The 23246-nt window shown below is 42.7% G+C and overlaps 1 protein-coding gene across 1 annotated transcript in view; it reads right to left on the bottom strand.

The window, feature by feature from the left end:
- The window catches only part of LOC132824657 (leucine-rich repeat-containing G-protein coupled receptor 5-like), a 159466-nt gene extending 144937 nt beyond the window's left edge, over positions 1 to 14529 (bottom strand). The window contains exon 1 of the mRNA XM_060839292.1: positions 14258 to 14529. Within this exon, the coding sequence (XP_060695275.1) occupies positions 14258 to 14454 (197 nt within the window). The 5' untranslated portion in view covers positions 14455 to 14529. The remainder of the gene's footprint in view (positions 1 to 14257) is intronic.
- Between the last annotated feature and the right edge of the window lie 8717 nt (positions 14530 to 23246).

The following is a 23246-nucleotide window of genomic DNA, read 5'->3' as shown; positions in this document are numbered from 1 at the left end:
TCACTTTTGCATTCTTCACAATCTGAAGTCAATGTTAAAAGACGCTTTTAGAGGAAAATAATAAAACAAAATTTAAATGAAACATTAGATTGATGTTTCAGGAAATTGAAAATACTATGATACTCATATGTATAATTTCACCTAATTTGCAAATGCAAAGCAATAGCAAATAAATTAACTTCTCCTGGGAAAGAAGTGGGTAATCTGCAAGCAAGAGTATCTTTAATTGTTTTGTAGGAACCATGGATTTCAATTTACAGTTCTAACTCTCAGAGTACATGCACAATCAGTGGCTCCATAATTACATATTTTCCTTATTTGCTTTCTCATCAATTTGGTAATCTCATTTCTTAGTTCTTTCATTGGAAAATATGTGTTAGAATACTTATTCATGTGTAAACTTATGAAAGAATGCCAGCAGACTATCCTTCTAGGAGTACATAGATTAGATTAGATTCCCTACAGTGTGGAAACAGGCCCTTCGGCCCAACAAGTCCACATTAACCCTCCGAAGAGCAACCTACCCAGACACATTCCCCTACATTTACCCCTAACACTACGGGCAACTTAGCTTGGCCAATGCACCTAACCTGCACATCTTTGGACTGTGGGAGGAAGCCCACGCAGACAATGTGCAAACTCCATACAGACAGTTGCCTGAGGCGGAAATTGAACCCGGGTCCCTGGCTCTGTGAGGCAGCAGTGCTAATCACTGTACCACTCATGCATCAAAAACCATATCTATCCCTTATCTTTATCCATGCTCATAGACATGCAGAGACTCAATAATAATCCAAAATAAGGATCCTGTTGTAAGTGCGGGTGCCAGACAAGAAAAGTCATGTGCTTCAAAGACTGATGTAAATTAATAAATGTCTTATGTATTAAACTATTTTTCTAATCAACCTGTTGTACTAAACAGAACTCAATCATGTTAATTAATTTATATTGAGGTTTTGTTTAATTAGCTTAAAATGGCAATACAAAAATGATTTCTATCATCTTAAGTGGTGTGTTGAAGTTCATGTGCATGTCCACATCAATTAATAAACATCGAAGGAACACACATTATGTTAAACCTTGGAGGAGATTCTGCAGATTTTAAAGAAGTCTGAATTATGCATAACATCAAAAATTAGTTAACTGCTTAATATAGTATACATATTAAATTCCTTAAATCCAAAGGAGGCTTAGAGTTTTAAATGGGAACCCTACAGACATAAATTTATTGATTTTCCTGTTTTAAGCTCAAAGATGGTTTCAAGGAATTTGAAAGCTGGAATAATTAACATTAACTCTGGACAGAATCTTCCCATGTCCTGAGTGATGTAGGCTATGGCAGGGAATTTTGGAAAATTAGATGAGATGTCAAGTGAGGCCTTACTAAATATTGAGATCAAAACAACTCATTTTCTAACAGTGTTCCAGATATCGTGACAAGATTGTTGCTAGTGAGCAGCGAGAGGCCTATTAACCAGGATTATTGCTCATTATTATCACCCTCTTTACCACCCAGTCTCAGCTCATTCATAATATGCAGGCTCCCACTCTTCCACCCTAGAAACAAGAAGCCAAGAATTTCTGACATTAAAGTCAGAGCATGTACCTGGCAACTCAATCTCATTGCTTTCTCTTTCAGGTCTCCATCTTGGACATTCAGCACCAACATCTTAAGCCATGTTTCATGGACAGTAGATACACACCATGATGGTTGGCATCCAACATGTCTCAGCCTCACAACATCACAGGACCTCTTTGAACAGCTTACACAATACAGGTGGTCACCATTACCATGATGGAAAGGAATGTGCATCATGATAGTGGGCAGGACTAAACTGTAGTGACAGTGCTCAGTCAGTCAGGGTAGGAGTAACAGTCATAATTCCAGGTGCTGGGTGGGAACATGTCAGGGGTCAGTGGAGGTGAGCTGTCCAGTTTTGACATTCAATCATATTCTGATGAAAATGCTACCGGTCACGACACAAAGACACAGTAGGACATTGCACGTGCTATATGATTACTGAACCATTCTCCACTCTCTCGCCTCTGGTTAATTCTGCTTCACAGAGGTACCTATCTTCAATCTGCAAGGACCAATGACATGATCAAGATTGTTTGTTGCCCAAATTTGCACCCCACAGTTGGATACTGCACGCATTTACATGCTCGATGATATGGTTGAAATTGATTTCAAACTGTACTCTGCAAGTGTAAGATCGATGCAATTACCCATTCAAAGGCCTCCCATTGCTCACAAGCATGGTGTGCTTTGAAATGTGGTGGAATTTGGTGGAATGTGAGCTGTCCAGGGACTGCCAGGAAGGAATATGCATGGAGGGTAGTGGGAAACTGATGATTAGCTAAGGCTGCGACTCACAGTCTCTAGCTTGACCAGTTTTGCCTTCCGCAATCTCTCAATTTCTAAATACATCCAACATGTGCAAAATGGCTGCACCTACAAGCAAAATGGGAGGTGTCAGTGTTTTATTTTCTCCGTTAATAAGCACACCATGCTTGTGAGCAATGGGAGGCCTTTGAATGGGTAATTGCATCGATCTTACACTTGCAGAGTACAGTTTGAAATCAATTTCAACCATATCATCGAGCATGTAAATGCGTGCAGTATCCAACTGTGTGGGGTGCAAATCTGGGCAACAAACAATCTTGATCATGTCATTGGTCCTTGCAGATTGAAGATAGGTACCTCTGTGAAGCAGAATTAACCAGAGGCGAGAGAGTGGAGAATGGTTCAGTAATCATATAGCACGTGCAATGTCCTACTGTGTCTTTGTGTTGTGACCGGTAGCATTTTCATCAGAATATGATTGAATGTCAAAACTCCATGTAGAGTCATACGACATCCCTCCTTGTCAAAGTGTCCCATATCCTACTGTATGAAACAGAATGCATGGCCATTATTTGAGAATGATACGAATGCTGACTGCTCGTGTTACTAAGAACCTGTTCCTCACATGGGTTAGCTGCAAATGTGACTGGATGATTCAGCCATAGCAATTGTTATCATTGGTATAGTCAAGATGTAGAGAAATGGAAGAGGAACAGATGTGCCAGTCTGCACTGGAAGAAGTCACAGTTGAAGGGCCACTGCAGCAGATAAGGGAGGGCCAGGATTTATCATCTATGGTGCCATTTCCTCCACAAGTAAGTGTCAGTGCAGATACAACATGTCCTGGACACTGTCACAGAACTGTGCCAACTGCTGGAGTGGAATCTGCACCCTGAAGGACTGTGCGGCTATCATATCCCAGTGGCTGTCATTTATATGCTACTGATTTCTTCCAATGAGCCACTAATATTTCTCAATTGTCCACTTACAAATGTATCAAGGCTGTTGCAATTGCCATTTGTAGCACGTTACACCATTTCTTCTTGCTCCCCTGTGACATGATCAGTGCTACAGCCCGAGGCAGTACGAGTCAGCTACACAGCTGACCTTTCCCAAAAACAGGACACACTAAACTATACACATGCCTTGGTGAGCGGTCCATATCATAACCAGACTGAGTTTGTCAATAGAAAGGGGTTCCATTCCATAAATTTGCAAGTGATCTGTGATCACATCTTAGACATTTCACGTGGTTCACTGATACAAGTCTTACATCATTGAGAAATCTTATGTTCCTTCTGTGTTTGAGGGGCCAGATGGCTTACAATATGGCTACTGGCAAAAAGACGCTATCCGACATGACTATGGCTGATGACTCCATTACAGAACACTCAACTGAGGCTGAACATAGATACAACACTGTCCAGTCTTTGACCAGGGCCATGCTGGAAAAGCCAACCAGCCTCTTGAAGGTGAGGTTCTGCTATTAGGATTGGTCTGGGTGCCCCTGCAGGAGACTCCAAAAAGTGTTCCACATAATCCTGTCATGCTGAGTTTTGCACAATAGGAGTAGGGAGATGCGAACAAGTTGGGAGAGAGAGTTCTCAACAGGCAATAAAAACAAGACAGAACTTAATAGATGCCCACTTCCAGTAGATGAGAGTTGGGTGCGATGATCAATTGTTGATTGTAAAATTGTTGGTACTCAACTTCTTAGCAGTTATTTTCTGTTCTGAGAGGGAAATATAGCTTCTGATGGTTTTATTTCTGTTTGCTTTTGGTATTGGTGAATAAAGATGAATGTTTTGAGTCATTTGAAGTCTTCCTTGTGTGTGATGGTTCCACACTGAACAATAATAAGGTGTTGGGATATAATGGGCATTTGGGAAGGAATAGCAGTGATGTTGAGGATTGTAAGAGAGAAAATGATGAAGGGCAGGTGAAATGTTGCCATCAATGTGTTGAGGACTTTGGGAGTTGCTGTGCCACTACGATGACAGTGAAAGGCAACTTTGGACTGCCAATGATTAACCAAGTGGCTTAAAATATGGTGCCAACCCCAGGAAGACCAGGGTACCCTGGCATTGGTGAATAGGAGAATCCAGTCAGTATCAAAGAGGAGAGGGGAGCCATAGGAGTGGCATGGTGGCTCAGTGGTTAGCACTGCTGCCTCACAGCACCAGGGTCCCATGTTCAGTTCCAGCATCGGGCAACTGTCTGTGTGGAGTTTGCACATTCTCCCCTTGTCTTTGTGAGTTTGCTCTGGGTGCTCCAGTTTCCTCCCACATCACAAAGATGTGCAGGTCAGGTGGATTGGCCATGTTAAATTACCTATAGTGATAGGTGCATTAGTCAGGGGTAAATGTAGGGGAATGGGTCTGGGTGGTTTACTCTTCAGAGGGTTGTTGTGGACTTGTTGCACCGAAGGGCCTGTATCTACACTGTAGGGAATCTAATCTAAAAAGGTCATGGTACATAGTTAATGAGGCCATTTTGGGACAATCATGTAAAAAAAACTCACTAAATCTCATGGAGAGAAACTCTCAATGAATTCAATGAAACCGACACTTTGTTAATTTCTGATAAGTTTCAGCACTTTGTATTCAATGAACTATATATTAACTACATGGCTTCGCAGAGCAGTTACCTATGAATCCAAGTAAGAGAAGGTGTATTCCTTTCCTTCATAGATAGGGAAATAAAATAATAAATAAATGGGATATAAAGACAATTGCGGTCATTTTAATTTAGTACTCCAGGCATGAGTTCTGAAGGACTGAATGCAACCACAGGGTTTTAACTTTTGCTTCATTGCCTTCTGTCAATAGTCCACATTAAATTACAGGATGTAGAAAAGTGAGGTGACATTAATACATAATTGGTGAGCAGTGGTGGTGGGGTGGGAGGAGGGTGCACTGGAATTGTGAGCTAAAATGTTGGCTGTTACTAATTTGTGTTAAACTGGCTAGTTTAAAAAGATGGTAGACAGAACCTTTGATTGATGATAAAACAGGCATTGACTTCTGGATGGTATTGTAGTTTCTTTTACAAATTAACGCTACTAGTGGATTTAATACAATCCTGGATTGCTGTACTGGAACTGCACAAACTAAGCCCACATTGGTAAAATACTGGTCAAAGTTTCATGAAGTGGAGAATATGTCATGTCCAGTTCATCACAGCATCACCAAAATTCTCATTTCGTAAGTTCAGAGGACTGGTTGAAGGACACAAAGTGTGTTGTACTTAGTTGCTTGACACATTTTGTTACCAATTTTTAATATTGTTCTAATGGGTCTTCTTTACTCAGAAAAGAAATTTTAAATGCAGATCCATCCAGGTTGGACTTGATGGACTGAATGGCTTCCTTCTATATTGCAATAACTTAATGACCGGATGTAAGTTTGCTTGCAGAGCTGGAAGGTTCATTTACAGACATTTTATCACCATACTAAGTAACATCATCAGTGAGCCTCCAGTGAAGACAAAACTTAATGACTCTATAATGATTGGGATTTCATCCATCTCTCAGTCAAAACAAAGTGTCATAGAAGTAAGTAATGTTACAATCTCACTTAATATGAATGCACATGAAAACCCCTTATCAATACATTTTGGACCAGGCAACTCAACCTCCAATGCTCCCACTTTCTCCTTTCCCCAAAATAGCTTCTTCGAAGCACTCCTGATAGATTTTAAAACACTTAGACCAAATTAAATGTGTAAAAGTCTTGGGAAATTCCTCTCAAGTCCCTGAAGTGATCGACAATGAATATCTGAAGACAATAAAGCCCATTTTGTGAATTTTGCCCAACATCTCAGCCATTGCTTTGACTCAGCCTCATCATTCACATGCAATACAGTGTATAATTATTAAAAATGTGGCAATCTGGGATATCTTTTTTAAGAAATTAAAACTCCCTGTCATTTATTTTCTCCTCTTGTCAAAGTTCTCTATCTCCAGTTCTCCTTGCTGGGGTTTGACCCTGGATATTGTTCCACAGTAGACTGGAACTCATTGTGATTCTTGGCAATCATTGGTGACAGACCATTCAATCACTGGATAACCATGGACTTGTCGTCACTCGTGCACATGTTTATTTCTAGCATGGACCTCTGAACAGTGGTCAGCATGACAATACATGTCATTCTAAACCCTTGGCTATTAATTCCAATTGTAGCACTCTGACTGATTCATTCAGTCTAGAATTGAATCTAAGACCCACACTTTGCCTAACTCCTTAGTTCAACTGCTTGATGATGAGTTAACTCATCTAGACATTGGACAATTACTTAAAACTTTAATATGATCTTGGTGACACTGAGTACCTTCCTGAATATAAATTCAGTATTTAAAGACACTTGTTTCCTGTTAGTATCAGGAATAGAACAGAAACTCAATTTTCCAATTCAGTTTTAGGAATGTTAGCGCTGAACCTCTGCTCAAACCTTTAGGAGAACTAGTTACTTTTTTAAAGCATTTGGGAATGGATTACAATTGCATGAAACATTATGCATTAATATTGCAAACAGTAACATATACCATACATACTCATGTATAGGTTGAGTTTTAAAGGCTATTTTTAAGCTTGAAATTAGAAGTTGACTTATACATGAGGTATTGTTTTCAAGAGGATGAAATTAATGCTTGACATTAGTCAAAAATAGGCAAACAAGAGCCAGATCTCTATATAAAATAATAAACAACAAAAGGAAAAAGGAATTATGGCCATTATTGTAGAAAATAAGTGTTATCTACAAAATAAGTGTTTTCGTTCTGCCTGCTATGGTAGAATGGTACTGTCATACCATATTCCAGTTACCAGTACTGTAAAGTGCATGTAGGTCTACACATATGTACAAAAGTTAGTAGGCATACCAGCAGGTGGTCAGCCCATCTACTTGGGGGTATTTGGACAACATACAATTCATGGTCAGGAAGAGACGCCTGAAAAACTGTGTTGTCTTATAAATGAGGTATATGAAAAATACCAGATTTTTTGGCGAAAAATAAAGAGTCAACTTATGAAAGAAATTGACCTATACACGAGTATATACAGCACTCGAATTATGCCCTTGTGTGCATCATAAAATTTTAAAGAAGAAAATTAGGAATTTAGGGCACTGGGCCAGTTCAAAATGTCTATAAGATTGATTGGTTCAAACACTGTTCAACTTGGTAAACCAAAGCATTGCTGCATAGAAACATAAACTTGACATGTATATGTTAGACACCTAAATGTATATTACTTATGTTTGCAGGAAGTTGCACTTACATAGTACATGATTAGTTCAAAGCACTGAAAATTTAAACATTTGCATGAATCTGCTTTTGAAATCAATGATGACAGACTGTCTGCTGTGCAATTTATTAAGCAGATCTCTGGAAACAATAAACCATGTCAATGTTTGAAGATGTGCAGTTCCCCATCTTCTGTTTACAGCATTTTAAAAAATATGTAATTATTGTCATTCTACCACCAAGACAGAATTGCATGTAACCATTTTCCCTCACCCACCCACAAATTGTCTCCTCACCTCTCAGTTCTGCAGCTGCTAACAATTTGTTGATTCTTAATTCAAGTCATAAATTTTGTTTAATACCCATGACAGTGATGAGAAGCGAACTATTCGACTACTGGGACATCACTGCTAAACCAATTGAAACAATCCAGGTTGACACTTTCCAGAAGAAATGATAGAATTGTAATCGAGGGTTGGCTCATTCTCCTCCTCTTCCTTCTCAGTTAAGGCTAATGGTGACACCCCAATTGTTGCACCAACTAAGAATTGCCAACAGTATTGAGCAGAAATTGACACGTGAAACTTTTAGAGACTGACATTTCTGTCTGTCCCTCTTTCCCCCTCTTCTCAATATAGGAAGACAAAAACTTGCAACGTAGGTTGCATCTGCTTATTCTCAGATATTCTGGGACTTCCTGTCCTGTTGCATGATTTGAAAATCCGGGGTGTGGGAGGGGGAGGCAAGCTTGACTTTGGACACTCATAGAAGGAAAGGAAAAATTCAAAAGCAAAATACCGTGGATACTGAAAATCTGAAATGAAAGCAGAAAAGGCTGGAAATACACAGAAGGTCTGGAAGCATCTTGGGAGACAAACGTATTGTTAACATTTCAGGCTGCTGAAAGCTCTGATGTAAGATCACTGCCCTGAAACACTAACTCGGCTTCTTTCCCCATAGATAATACCAGAGCTTCTGAGTATAGTCAGCATTTTCTACCTTTCAGTTGCAGTAGATTACCCTCAGGCTCGTTTAGCAGTAATTGTGAACCTTTTATACCATTAAAAACTCACTGATACCTCATTCAACAAGGTGTGACTGTGTCAAGTTTTTACAGTGAAAATTAAAAGCATAAAAATGGAATTATCATCAGTTCAATGATTTATAATTGATTACTGTCTGGCTGGACACTGCCAGTGAGTACGCACCCTGTCAAGAAGCACAAAATTACTGCCAGTGACTTCTCAATTTGTCCGCACATATCAAACTCCAGAAGTTGCTGATAGTTTCACCATCATTACCACTGCGCAATCTGGGCTACCATATATAAAGTAAAGCTTGTATTAATATAGCAACTTTCATGATCTCAGGATGTCTGAAAGCACCTTATAGCCGTGAATTGTACTTTATAAGGCGGGACTCTATTATAATGCTGGAATGTAAGATAGAATACAAAAAGGGTTCAGCAAAAGCCTAGATAATCTACATTGAAGTTTGAAACAAATTGATTGAATAGAACTACTGCAGGGTGTTCAGGTTGTTTTTATAACAATTCAGAGTTTTAGTATTTGGAAGATTTAACTATGGATGCATATGAACCAAAAGTATTAATGCACTCATCGTAATTATTCCTTATTGGATCATGATGGTTAAAATAATACGTCGTGTAAGCAACATGTTACACTCTACAGGCGCAAATACATAAATGACTTTGGATGATTAAAAATGTATTGTTTCTGCATTGTTAGCATCAATGTTATTGTGAATAAACTGTCAGCTCCTATTATGTTTCCAGTGTTCCACTGACATATGAGGGATGGAATCTCATGGTGCCCTATATTCACATTCAGCAAAGACACACATATCTCAGACGTCCCTAATACAGTGCATTGTCAGCTTATATAGCAATGGGAGGGCTGGGATAGCTAGCTTGCCTTCACTTTTCCTAAATGGTTTCTAATCAACCTCTCCAGAAATGTTGTTACACACCTCCTGAACAGTTGGGACTGGAACCCAGGCTTATGGTCCAGAGGTACAGCCACTACTACAAGCACCCCTTCTAGATAATTATAGGATACAATAATAATGGACATGTTGATTTACCAATTGTTACCAATTAGTCTATATCAAACCCCTGGAATGAGGAGCAGAAATGCAAGTTGTGAAAAATTTGGAAACCACATGTTTTAAGTAATTGATTCCTTCTCATTAGACTATACGTCTCATGTTAGGTCTGAAACTATTTCTATATCATATTTTAAAATGTTCTTTCCTAAAAGAAAACTATCTAGTTTGCATTTGAGTTGATCAATACTGTCTGAACTGCCTTCCTGGCAAATTGATGTCACCTCACTTTTCCGCTCTTTTATGTTACATGTACCCATCCAAATATGGTCTAAGTCCCCTGCTTCCACTGTGTAGACCAGGAGAAACAGCTGGTAAAAACCAACATTGTCTCATCACTTTAAAAATCATACCAACACAACAACCTCACCTCCCAAAGTTTGCTTTGCCTTTTTCAACTTTGGTCCAGTGATAGAATTCTTGACTTTGGTACAGCAGATTGTGGATTGAACACCACTCCAGAGACGTCATCATGTAATATAGAATGACATTTCAAGGTAGTCTGAGGGAGTATGACATTGATAGAAGAATTGCTTTTCAGGCATAATGTTAAAGTAATGCACACTTACCCTGTTTCAATGGATGTAAACTACCTTATGGTATGAGAAAGGGTATGGTTAACATGCATGCCATCCATCAAGAATTGAGTGGGTCATTCATTTATCTATGCACTGTTTGCAGGAATTTGCTATGTGCAAGATGTGCTTAAAGTGCTATAGCAACTATTTTGCAGAAATAATTCAAAATACAAAGCACTTTTGAACATGAAGCTATGTTCAACTATAACATTATTTTTATTTTCATTGATTCTGATAACAGATTTAATAAAACGCCCCCAGAGAGTACATGAGATGTCGCTGAAAGTAATATTAACCTAGTCTTGAGAGGTTTGGTATAGGTGGACAAAACCATTTTAGATTAAAAATATACAAATTTCAGAAGAATGACAAATGTATTTGTTGTTTTAAATAAATGTTATGAATCCTAATTTATCCAGCCTTTTCCTAACATGAAGTTAGTGGCTTTTCATATTCTCATACTTGTCTATCACAGAGGATTTGGGGGGCATGGTGGCACAGTGGTTAGCACTGCTGCCTCACAGTGCCAGAGACATAGGTTTAATTCCTGCCTTGGGCAACTATTCTGTGTGAAGTTTGCACATTGGCTGTGTGGGTCTCCTCCGGGTGCTCTGGTTTCCTCCCACAGTCCAAAGATATGCAGGCTAAGTGAATTGGTCATGCTAAATTGCCCGTAGTGTCAGGTGAAGGGGTAAATGTAGGAGAATGGGTCTGGGTGGTTGCTCTTTGGAGGGTTGGTGTGGATTTGTCGACCAAAGGGCCTGTTTCCACACTGTAAGTAACCTAATCATTTTTAAATTCTACTTTTTGTTGTTTCAAGGTGACAGAAGACTCTTGTTTCGAGCTGATGCTGCATTGGCAGAGCGCAGATACTGAAATGCTGCTGTTGCCTCAAAGGAGGAAGGAAGGAGTTCACAAAGTTCATAGAGCAGCCTGTTCAAGAGGATTCATCCTTTCACTGCTGGAATCAGGCTACCTTCGTCAGCTCCATTGTCACCCAGAGCTTCAGCTAAACGTCACCTCCCAAAATGCAATCTTCCGTTGCTTGGCCCCAGCACAGAATACTATGCTTTCCCTGTTTGCTCTTCCATCAGGATTCCTGAAGAAGGGCTTATGCCCGAAACGTCAATTCTCCTGCTCTTTGGATGCTGCCTGACCTGCTGCGCTTTTCCAGCAACACATTTTTCTGCCCTTCCATCAACCAGATGCAGGAGATAATGTGTAACATTGTTTACCATATGAACCGAATTATTTTCCGAACAACGGGCTTCTGGAATGAGAAGTCTCAGTTGTTTAGAATTTGGAGGAGAAAACAGGCCCTTAAGGCTATTAGATTCCCTCAAGACGAAATCTTAATGTAATTCATATTGTTACGCTGTTTCAAAAAGTCAGATTTAAACAAGAACATACATAGGGCAGGACTGTTTATGTTACCTTGTTAGTGAACCGACAGGATTCTATTTGCTGCATGAGACATAAACTGTTGATTTATTTTGGAAGAATCAGCATGTAGGGCCATTTCACTTTGGTGTGGGCAAGTTTCGAATGGATGAATGCAGAGCAAAAAAGTTACGCATCAAACCAGAGAAAAAAAAAACACGGGGCGAGGTATAGTCCATCATACACAATTCCCAAAGGACTAAATGTTTTGCAGTTTCAGATAAAGTTTACGCCATATCAGATTTTCTTTTTAACAAAAAGCAGCCCGGAAATTGCTTTTGTTCGATTGTTTTTGTTTTTTTATTTAAAAATCACACTGGCATGAAGGTAGGTGGAAATGTCGCATTTCAGATCCCCCAGCAGTAAGGATACTGCTCAACACTTGTCCAGAGGGAGCAGGGAAACGGCACATTTTAGCCTCGGCCCAGCTGTTTCTATCCAATACCCGTCTACTCCCGCAAAGCGCTGGGCAGAGCGTGTACACTTGCAATGGGCAAGAGCTCTGATCAACTCATTCGTGTTTTCTGTCCAGCCTTTTCCCGCGGCGCCGAGACAGCTCTTTGGATGCGCGGCTAGCCCTCGATCTGACATAACAGCTTTGCCCGAAAGCGGGGGAGGCGTCCAGAAACTGGGAGCGCTGCTCAAACGTTTCTTGAAGAGATCAGTTTTGTCAGTCAGAGGGAGAGTTCCCACATGCATTCAGCACTCTACAGTGAGGTGCAAATGAACGTTTTGGATCAATTCGCATCTTTTGTTTTGGATTATTTTTCTCTCACACAGTAAACGTGAGGAATAAACTGTTAAAAAGTGTGGAAGTACAGTGATGTTGTTGGACTCTCTTGTGAATTTTGGTAGGGGGTGGGGTTGGCGAATGGAAAGGTACTGGGGGCAATCTCTTCTCGCGTCTAACAGTGCTCCAGTCTGAGTGTCTGGTTTCCCTGTGAGCCTGTTTCAGCCAACTTTCAGGAGGGCTGCTCGCTCGCTCGCTTCTGCTGCTCCAAAGATTTCTCTGTGCGGACTGTGTGCCGAGCCCCGAAGGGGGAGAGGAGGAGGGGGGTGGGGGTTGCTGGAGTGCTCGAATGTCGCCACTGAGGTGGAAAAGTTGATTATTCCGAGCTCTCGTTCTGCTCGACCCGCTCGCCTCCTCGCCCACTCTGGGTGAAAGTGATACGATACTGGGAGATTGCGAGCAATTCCCTACCTCGCCGTCTTCAGCGGCCCTACCCAATGCACTCAGCAAACTGCAGCGACGCCGTGAATTCAGGGGAACACCCCGTCTTTTCATTCATAAAACAGACTGCCCCCACCCCATCCACTTAAAACTGGCCCCGGAACAACATGAGGCCCTTGTGGAAAGTAGGTTGAAATATTAACCCAAGGTCTGGAACTTGAATTATAAAGTTTAGGTCTTTCAATGGTGGTAGCAGACATTAAAAACATTTAGAAAGTTTAATCCATGAACTGCAGACAGTTTTTAAAAGGCCAGTTTGCCTGAGCAGTGTGGTACAGAGCTGATTCCTCGCTGGTTTTGTAATTCCCATTGAATTCAGTTACATTTTGCACACACACACGTGGACTGAGGCAGTGCCTGGCCATTCCGATGGGAGAATGTTATATCTCGTAAGTGCCGCATTTGACTGTCCCCCCCCGGGTTCAGCCCCCGAACGGGGGATATTTTAAAAACAATCTCACTCGCTTCACGTCCGCGGCAATCCGCAACTTTCCCGTTTATGTGATAACCACGTCCTGCACCGAAATCTGTCAGCGTCTTCCATCAGCCCTGGGGGAAGCAGCCAGCGCGGGGGGCGCCACTCGGCCCATCGGGTCCATTCTAGCTGCGAGAATGCAAGCCTTCTCCAGAGCCCTGCACTCCTCCCACGGTTTCCAATTTTGTACCCAATTGCCCCCCACAAAAAGTCACCCTCCAGGGTGTCAGTCTATGACCCCGGGGACCTGTGAACGTTTAAGGAGCACAATCTCTCCCAATGTGAGCAGATTTAGGCGATTTCTTCCTCGAGAGAGAGAGAGCGCAGCGAGGAATCCCTCAGCTAGACCACCTTTGCAAGAGCGCACTCCATGATCAGGGAGGTGGGATGGAGGGGAGAGAGAGGGGGGAACATTTAAAACCAAGGCGCCACAATGATAGTGGTTCAGGTGAACGCCTGCAGCTTGGAGCTGCGCTTTGGGCTGGCGAGATTGCAACCTGCACTCTCTGCTCCGGGTGACTGACGCGGTGCTCCATCAGCCCTGTGAGATAATCTAGAGTCCTGGCCGGTGGAGCTCTCTCTCTCTCACACACACACATGCACACACACATTCTGTGACAAGTGAAATAACTTTGACTACCTTACAGTTTGAGATGGAGAAAGATCCTGACAGTGTATAATGGTCTGCATTAATTAGTCATCTCTGATACTTTGTGGGCAATGTTTCCCGGGGTGACTTTGAGAGACCTGATTGACACAATGTGGAGACTGGTTATCCAGGCTGCGGCACGGCTGTCATTGCATGCACTCGTAGACTTACAGGTAAGAAGTGAAGGTGCTGAGGTTAGCAGGGATCGAGTCCAGGCCCAGATCGGAGCAGTCCACCCGCAGCAGGACGCCATCCTCTTCGCAGTGACAGGGGTTCGGGCAGCCGCTCTTCCTGGGCTGGCCGCCGGAAGGGAAGCCCCAGGGCAGCGGCAGTAGGAGCAAGGAGAGCCGGAGCAGCAGTCCCCTCATGGCTGGATGCAGTCGGAGGGAGTAGGGGGGGCCTGGAGATTTGAGTTTGCAGGTTGAGGGTGTGGGGAGGAGACACTTGGATCTGTCACTCTGCTCAGTGCCAGTGCCACATTCCTGGCCAGCTGCAGCAGCAACTCCAGCTTTGCGAGTTGCGGCGGTCCCTTTAAATAATCGGCCCCGCCTTCCCCCGGGGTGTCCCCGCCCACTGGTGTGTACACCCTCCTGATGGGCGGGGCACCACCGTCCCGCCTCCTATCCTCCAATCACCTGCGAGACTCCCGGGGGAAGAACCGCGAGACAGGGTGTCTCTCTTAGGGTACCTGTCAATCATCTCCCCAGTGCAACAAGCCCAGTGCAAACTGCAAAGCCTCGCGCTCCGGAACTGCACCGTCCAGAAAATAAAAAGCACCCCCAGGCTGAAACCTGACTGCTCAGGAGAGGCAGGTTCACAATACACCTGCAAAGCAGCATTCAACATCTAAGAAAAACCTTCAAACTATAAACCACCTCCAGATTCTGAAACAGAAACTGCTGGAGAAACTCAGCAGGTCACCGGACTCGAACATTAACTCTGCTTTTCTCTCCACTGATGCTGCCAGACCGGCTGAATTTCTCCAGCAATTTTTGTTTTCGTTTAAGATCTGCAGCATCCGCAGTTCTTTGTTTTATATTGTCCGGATTGTAGAAATCGTTTAAAGTACGAACACAATAGGCTCTTAATCTACGGCAAGAAGGCAGCTCGCCAGCAACGAGGGCAGCTAGGAATGGGCAATAAATATGGCCAGCCAGCGACGCCCACACTCTAAAATAAAACAGAACCCCCAAACACCTCAAATAAGGACGTGAATATAAAATAATAACTCTGACAACAGCGTTAACATAGCAGTCTCATTTCTATTTGCAAAATCCTGCATTTATGATATCAGAGCTTGCTCATCAGAACTAAGCTTCACTATGTGATTGATATGGGGGATTCCACCTCCAAAGGCAATATTCTATAGCCTGCAGAGCTACTAAATGTATCAAACCTAGGTAGGGCAATCTGAAAGTCAACCTCAGTGGATATTAACTGGAAAAACAAAAGTTTGCCAAACCAATCAAAGGATTTCAACATTTAAGGAGGACAGTTCATTTTTAAAAATGTTATTAGATTACCTATAGTGTGGAAACAGGCCCTTAGATAAGCAACTTAAGTGCTTCCACCCATCCCCTCCAATACTGACAATATTCTCTTCTGTTGTTTGTTGTCCAGGTGATGATTGTCATCTTAAGCTGCTGTGATCTATGTGACACAGTGGCACCCACAATGCTGCCAAGAAGAAGGCTCCAGGATTTTCCCCCAGGGCCAAGGAAGGAGCACTCCAGGATGTGGTATCTCATGGAAAGGCAGTTAAAGGTAATAGTGTTCTCAGGTGTCCGTGCCCTTATCCCACTATATGGTAGAGGTCATGGTTTGGAAAGTGCTGTTTTGGTGTATTATTTCGGTGCATTTTGATGCCACTGGGCATCAGCTGTGGTGGGACTGAATGCTGAATGTTAGACGGGGTACCAATCAAGTGGGCTGCTTTGTCCTGGAAGGTATTGAGCTTCTTGAATGTTTTTGGAGCCGCACTAATCCAAGCAATTAGTGAACATTCAATCATACTCCTGACTTCTCCCTTGTAGGTGGTTGATCCTCTGAGGAGATAATAGATTGGTTGCTTGCTGCTTTAGGCATGGATGGGGAACCTTTTTTTCCTGTGTAGGGACAGTAGGTTTGCAGGTGAGGACAAAGGCAGCCATCAAATGAGGTCAAGATTCACAAGATAAAAACAGAAAATGTAAATATTCCACAGTTCTGGCAGCAGCTGTGCAGAGAGAATTCCGAACCTGGGAACTAGCGAGAAAAGGGCTTATGCCCAAAACATCAATTTTCCTGCTCCTCGGATGCTGCCTGACCCGCTGTGCTTTTCCAACACTATATTCTTGACTCTGATCTCCAGCATTTGCAGTCCTCACTTTCTCTTAACCTGTGAGCTACTTTTGTAGCCACAGCTTGTTATATCTGGTAGTCCTATGTTGTAGCTTCACGGAGCTGGCACCTCATTTTTAAGTGTTGCTCCTGGCATGTCCTTCAGTGCTCATTGAGCCAGGGGTGATCCCCTGACTTGGTGATAATGCTAGAGTGGGACAAGTAATGGGCCATGAGGTTTTAGACTGTACTTAAATGCACAGGCCCACAGTGCCTTATCAATGCCAAATCTTAAATGGCATAGTTCTATTCAAAACCTATCAACTTAGGTAGTGCTGTCATAATAGAGGGGGAAATCCTCAATGTGAAAATGGGAGTTTGTTGCTGCAAGGACTGCATGGTGCTTACTCCCACTATTACCATCATGGGTGGATGCATCTGTTACAGGTAAATTGGTGGGGATGAGATCAAGTAAGTTATTTCACCTTGTTTGTTCCCTCACCACCTGCTGCATGACCAGTCCAGCAGCTATGTCCTTTGTGAATCTATCCCTCATCCAGGGTACACCCTATTCACTCACCACCCTTAACATGTCCTCCAAGTAGTGGTTCAAATGGAGCAGCACTGACTTGGTTCAGAGGCTGGATGGGGGAGAGGAGGTGCTAGAGCAATAGGAGATTTCTTTAGGTTAGACCTAATATCAAAAGACTTCATAGGATTCAGAATCAATGTTAAGGACTCCCAGGGCAACTCCCTTCTGGTTGTATACCACAGTGTGACCACCTCTGGGACAAGTCATATCCAGGGATGGTGATGGTGGTGGTTGTGAGACTGTGTAAGGTATGATTCTGTGAGAATGACAATGCCAGACTGTTGGTTAACTATTCTGCGAGACAGCTGTCCCAATTTTAATAATGTTAAAACTATTAAATCTTAACAAGAAGGACTGTGTCGTGACTATGTTCAGAGGGGCAGAGGTTCTCGAGCAATTTCTACTTATGCTGTTGTTTCAGGTTGTTTGGTCAGTGATCTGACTCATTCCTTTTATCAATCCTTTAGCAGTTAGGTACAACTGAGGGTTTTTTTTGCTCCAGAGGATTTAAGAGTCAACCACATTGCAGTGGACCTGGAGTCACATGGAGGCTAGAGCAGATTGGGTATCTTGGACATTAGAGTCCAGAGTGTGGTGCTGGAAAATGCAGCATCCCAGGATGATTAGTTTGGAGAGTATGGCGTTTCTCTACCCTGGAGCTCCTCAGGCACGTCCTGAAACCACAGCCATACCTCCTTTCTCAGTGCCTGCCTACTCCAACCAACTGATCCCACGTGGCCTCCAGCCTACATTCAGACCAGCACAATTTGGATCTGAACAGGGCAACCAGTACCTCCAACAAATTCAAAATCTCCAGAAAGGGTCCCAGATCCTCCACTCCACACTTGCAGCCATGCGCCGCCATCTAAGCTCTCTAAACTCCTCGGATGCTGCTGGGCCTGCTGTGCTTTTCCAGCAGCACACTCCCCTCGAGCCTTAGCCTGGCTCTCTGAACTACCAGCCCAACGAAAATACCACTGAGCACAGTCTCCTGTGAAGCCGTATCACAATGAGTTATGCAATTCCACACTTGATGTCAAACAGGCTCGTTTCATTTTGATGAACATTCTTCAGTCAAAGCGAATGGGGAACATGGCACACAGCAGCTTGAGAAAGAGGGAGCGGTGACCTGTGTAAGGAGTGACAGGACCGACTGAGACCCGCTGTTTATTTTTCTGGATCGGTTTGCAAGCGAGGACAAAGGCAGCGGTCCGATGAGGTAAAGATTCACGAGATAAAATCAGAGTGTGCTGGAAATATTCAGCCGTGCTGGCAGCAGCTGTGCAGAGAGAAATCCGAGCTAACGTTTCAAGTCGAATGTGGTTCTTCTGAAGTGACGGAGGTCCATGTCAAGCGCCCAGTTTTTGTCTCCGGACAGTAGAACACCGTGAAACGGTGCACCCTTGAAAAACACACACCACTCCAACAGAACTGAGTCTCCGCAAAACCGCAACCTCCTTAAAATGAACATAGGACAAACCGGAAAAAGAAGTGTGGAACATACAGCAATAAAAAAATAACTACCAGGGTACCCACCTCCCGCCCTCGGAGGCCACCTAAAAAAACCCTATCACTTTCCTAAGTTTGCTCTTGCTGCTTTAATGCCCCGCCAGCATCAGCGAGAGCAACCTGGACAATGGGGAGTGCCGGTGTGTCCCGGGACATATTGTTCCTCTCCGATATCTCGAGGTCCAGATCCTTTCATTCAAAATAAATCATAACCGTTCCGCTTGAATACAGTTTATTCTAGGGCTGGGGTGGGGGCTTGGTGGAGCTTCTGAGAACAAATACCTTTTCTAGAGACTGGGAAAGCTAACCAGAAGTTCCACAGAGATCTGAAGCCCTTACCATTGGGTCTCAGCATTACAAGATACCAACTCCCGCAAATAATCTTCTCACAGCGCAACAGGGCAGCATTAACCAGACTGGCAACTCGAACACTTTATATTGTACAACGCAACCACAATAAGACAAAAGCTAAGAATCACACAACACTGGGTCGTCAACCACCTGATGAAGGAACAGCATCCAAAAGCTAGTGCTTCCAAATCAACCCATTGGACTATAACCTGGTGTATGATTTTAACTTTGTACACCCCAGCCCAACACCGGCTCCTTCAAATCTCAATAATATACATTGGTGCTATGCGTTGCCAGGACTTGCTTTACATTAGACCTCGGTCATATGTGCGATAGCGTTGCCAGGATGCAGAATTGGACTACGTACATTCATGTTACTTAGTGCATACGATTTGAATCGTTAAAACTCGCAATAATTAGTATCAGTAAACAAAAAAAAATTACTTCCACTGTGTTGAGAATTCCAAACAAGACTCCCCCTTCCCATTAATCGTTGTTACACTAACATCTCCAGTTCCTTGTAAAACAAGCCATGATGTGGAGGTGCCGGTGTTGGAGTGTGGTGGGCAAGGTCAGAAGTCACTCGGCAGCAGGTTATTTGAAATCACTAGCTTCCGAGCGCTGCTCCTTCGTCAGGGGAAGCGACGCTGTTGGACTCTGACCTGGTGTCGTGTGACTTCAGACTCTGTAAAAACAAGAATTTAAAGAGAGGGGGGATTGAGGTTGGGGAGGATGAAATAGCACAGGGAAAACGTCAGGACCTGCTTGGAAGGCTGGAAAGTTTCCGTTTTGTTTTGCCCGGTTGGCGTGGCTCGGTTTTCTCGAAGCTGAAACTGAACGAGATGAGAGTAAACTGCGAAGGGGTTCGGGAAAGCAGAACGAAAGACCAATTTTGATTTTTAAAAAAACCCAAAAGGTGTCGGGGGACCTTTCCGCTCCGAGATGACGGCTGGCTGGGAAGGAGGGAGTGTGGAGATATTGACCAAACTGGAGGACCGAATGTCAGGTGTGAAATAGTCCAGGGACCGACCCCACTCACCCATGCAATCCCAAGTGAACCACTTCAGCAAATTCGTTACTAAAAATGCCCCAAACCGTTAACATTCTCATCCTTTCCATCCCTTGTGAAGAGAGTACTATAACGTTTCTGAACGTGAGCTTTGGCACACCGTCCCTTAAGAGACAACGGTTCTTTCCCAATTAAACGCTTTTTAAAAATTGTTAAATAACTCATAGATCGACATCGAAATTAGCGCCTGCTCATCGGATAGTTATTTCATTATCTCCCAAATCGATATTCTAAAGGATTCAATTCGTATTCGAACGCATGTAAAAAGTGGCGTTATTATTACAAAAGTCTTTTGGTGGGTGGTATTGACCTCATCAATCCTCCCCTTACCAGAAAGAGAAATTCGCACCCACAGCTATCGGCAGCTACTGATATAGTTTCAAAACAAAAAGGGGGAAAGGAGCGGTTTGTAAGCCCAAAAGTGTTACAGTTTTGCATAAGTTGTCTCCAAGTTTATGGCAGTACAAACTCGAATTATATCATCTATATAAATGCGTATATATCTATATAAATATATATATATATAAATATTATATCTATATAAATGCGTATCCATCACAGGACATATCCATCAATATATACATATCCATTTCATATCCACACATTCCTGACAGTACATGACTATTAAAGCACATATCCAACATTCTACATATCGCGCAGTACATATCCATCAAAGTGCACTTCCATTTCAGTGCATATTGCTGGAAGTACATGGCTATTAGAGTATACCGTACAGTTCCAGTGGCGCAATTGTGGGCGGCACGGTGGTTAGCACTGCTGCCTCACAGCACCAGAGACCCAGGTTCAATTCCCACCTCAGACAACTGTCTGGGTGCAGTTTGCACATTCTCTGCGTGGGTTTGCTCCCGTTTCCTCCCACAGTCCAAAAAAATGAAAAGGTGAGTTGGCCATGCTAAATTGCCCATAGTGTTAGGTGAAGGGATAAACGTAGGGGATTGGGTCTGAGGGGGTTGCTCATCGGAGGGTCGGTGTAGACTTGTTGGGCCGAAGGGCCTGTTTCCACACTGTAAGTAATCTAATTATTTTTCTGCATATCCATTTATCTAGACATCTCTTCGTGTATATTCCTGTAAGTACATGGCACTTCAATGTCGGTATATCCCTCAAGGTACGTATCTAACCACCTGCATGACAATGCATATCATCCCAGTAGATACGCGCCTTAAAATCAGACAGTTTTTCAAATTCGTGTTGAGAGTTTCTGCAATACAATGGGGAAATCAAATTCCACCCCTCGACTGGGAGTAGACTGGGATTTAAGTCTATACAGCTCTGGTGTGATTCTATCGTGACATGTGACTGGCGACCTCTATTTCTGAATTTTGAGTGAGTGGGTTATTTAAAGTTCGGCAAGTTCCGATACCTTTTTTCTCTGGGATGTATCCAAAAGGAGCTGTCCTGTTCCAAGCGAGGAGGTCTGTTTAAAATCTCTGTAAATGGATTTTACCAGAGTGGAACTCCTCAGAGAAAACAGTCGATTTGAATTTTCAGAAACAGCTTCGATTAATTAGGCTTCCAAAGTTGAAAGAGATTGCGGGGGGGGGGGTCATTGAAGTGTTCGTTACTACAGTTTTTTTTCAGGTCCAAATTGAATGTTAAAGAAATGGAGTTTTAGTGATGGAATTAGATGGCAGGGTGTCTAAAATAAATAAACAAGGCAGTAGATTCATTGCTAATTAATGACATCTATCTGCTTCAGCTCGCTGAAGGAACACACATTGGAATCATTCCCACCTCTTTCCACGTAAACCTTCAAATTAGCCCAGTCCGTGAAACATCAGAGTTTAGTGCTTTGTAGACTGAAGTGAAAACTTCTGTTGAGACATGACAGGGCAAACACTGGTTTGTCGCTCGTTTTGGGAGGGGACTTGAACAGTACCTAGATCTCACGCCAAAGATAGAGATTATCAAGACTTGCTTGTGTGAGTGATGCGAGATCCCAGAGCCAGGTTCATTTTATTTTGGTTGGAAAACTAAAAGATTTCAAAAGTAACATTGATATTTGGAGTCGGCGCGCGGGCATCTGTTGCCAATATTGTTCAATGAGTAAAGGCAGCCCTCTCTGAACTGTTACTAAAAAGACATTATAATTGGGGTATCCACCCATTATAATTGGGGTATCCACCCATTGTAATTAACAATTAAAAGATTCCCTTTGAAACAACATTGGACGTATTCTTTACAATTGCAGTAGCAGAATTTATCAATTCATAGTTAGTATTGATTACAAATTCAAAACAAACAGATAGGCAATGCTGCACAGATTTATTGGTGACGTCGTAACCTGAGCCACCGAATCAAAGTGTTCGTCTGGTACAAGAAGCTGTTTAAAATCTACGCCATAGACTAGGTATTTTACAACCTCAAACTTCAACATTAAAAAGGAAACCAAGTTCAAAAATCCACCTCCCCTCCTCCCGCCACAAACACTGGCTGATACATTAGAACACCCTCACAACTGAAATTGGGGGCAGTGCAGAAATTCAATTACGCTCATCCTGTTTCTAGCGCTTTCAGGAAAGTGTCAGACAATGCTTGTCATTCAGGCAAAGTGAAATCTACTTTGCACTGAAACACATTAAACTTTTAAAACCAAATAAAACTAACTCAATAACGCCTTTTTTTAGCCCGGAGCCAATGTAGCAGTAATTATTTCCAACAATTTGACGCTTTTTATCCCAACTGTATAAAGAACTTAAATTATTCCGAAATATCTCACTCTGTCAAAGCATGTCGCCCTTGATTCGCCATCATAGCAAAGCACTTCAATAAGAAGGATACTGAATGCAATTTACGTTTCTTTTTGGCTTTACTGATGAGAAATGATAACAACCAGGTGTTGAATGCTGTACTACCCAGCTTACAATCCCTTGCTATTAAGGAATATTTTCACAGTTTGTCAGTTAATGCAGCTAAAAAAGGTGATTTTTCCCTACAGGTTGACTGATGCCCTTTGCTTTCAATGGTTTATTCCTCCTAATTATAAAGTTTTTGTAGAGCAAGATTTGCACCGGGTATAACGTTACTAGGATTAGTCATTAGTTTGTGTGTGCGTCTGTGTTTTTGGAGATGTAATTTGTGCTCACCGGAGATGACACAACTGAATTTCAAGACGGGGGTCCGGCTTCGGGAAATGGATTGACAACGAACAGGAAGGAGGTAGGTGCTTGTCTGGTATTGGAATGAATTCCTGGGGTTTGGACAATGGAAAAGTCCTGCAGCATTGTGGAGAATGTTTACAGAAACAATGTCTAACTTGCCTTTACAAATCGTCAAAGAACTCCTGTGTTTTCACATGG

The sequence above is a fragment of the Hemiscyllium ocellatum genome, chromosome 19 (assembly GCF_020745735.1).
Source record: "Hemiscyllium ocellatum isolate sHemOce1 chromosome 19, sHemOce1.pat.X.cur, whole genome shotgun sequence".
Lineage (NCBI taxonomy): Eukaryota > Metazoa > Chordata > Chondrichthyes > Orectolobiformes > Hemiscylliidae > Hemiscyllium > Hemiscyllium ocellatum.
Note: the sequence above shows the minus strand (reverse complement) of the source record. Positions and strands in the feature narration are given on the sequence as shown.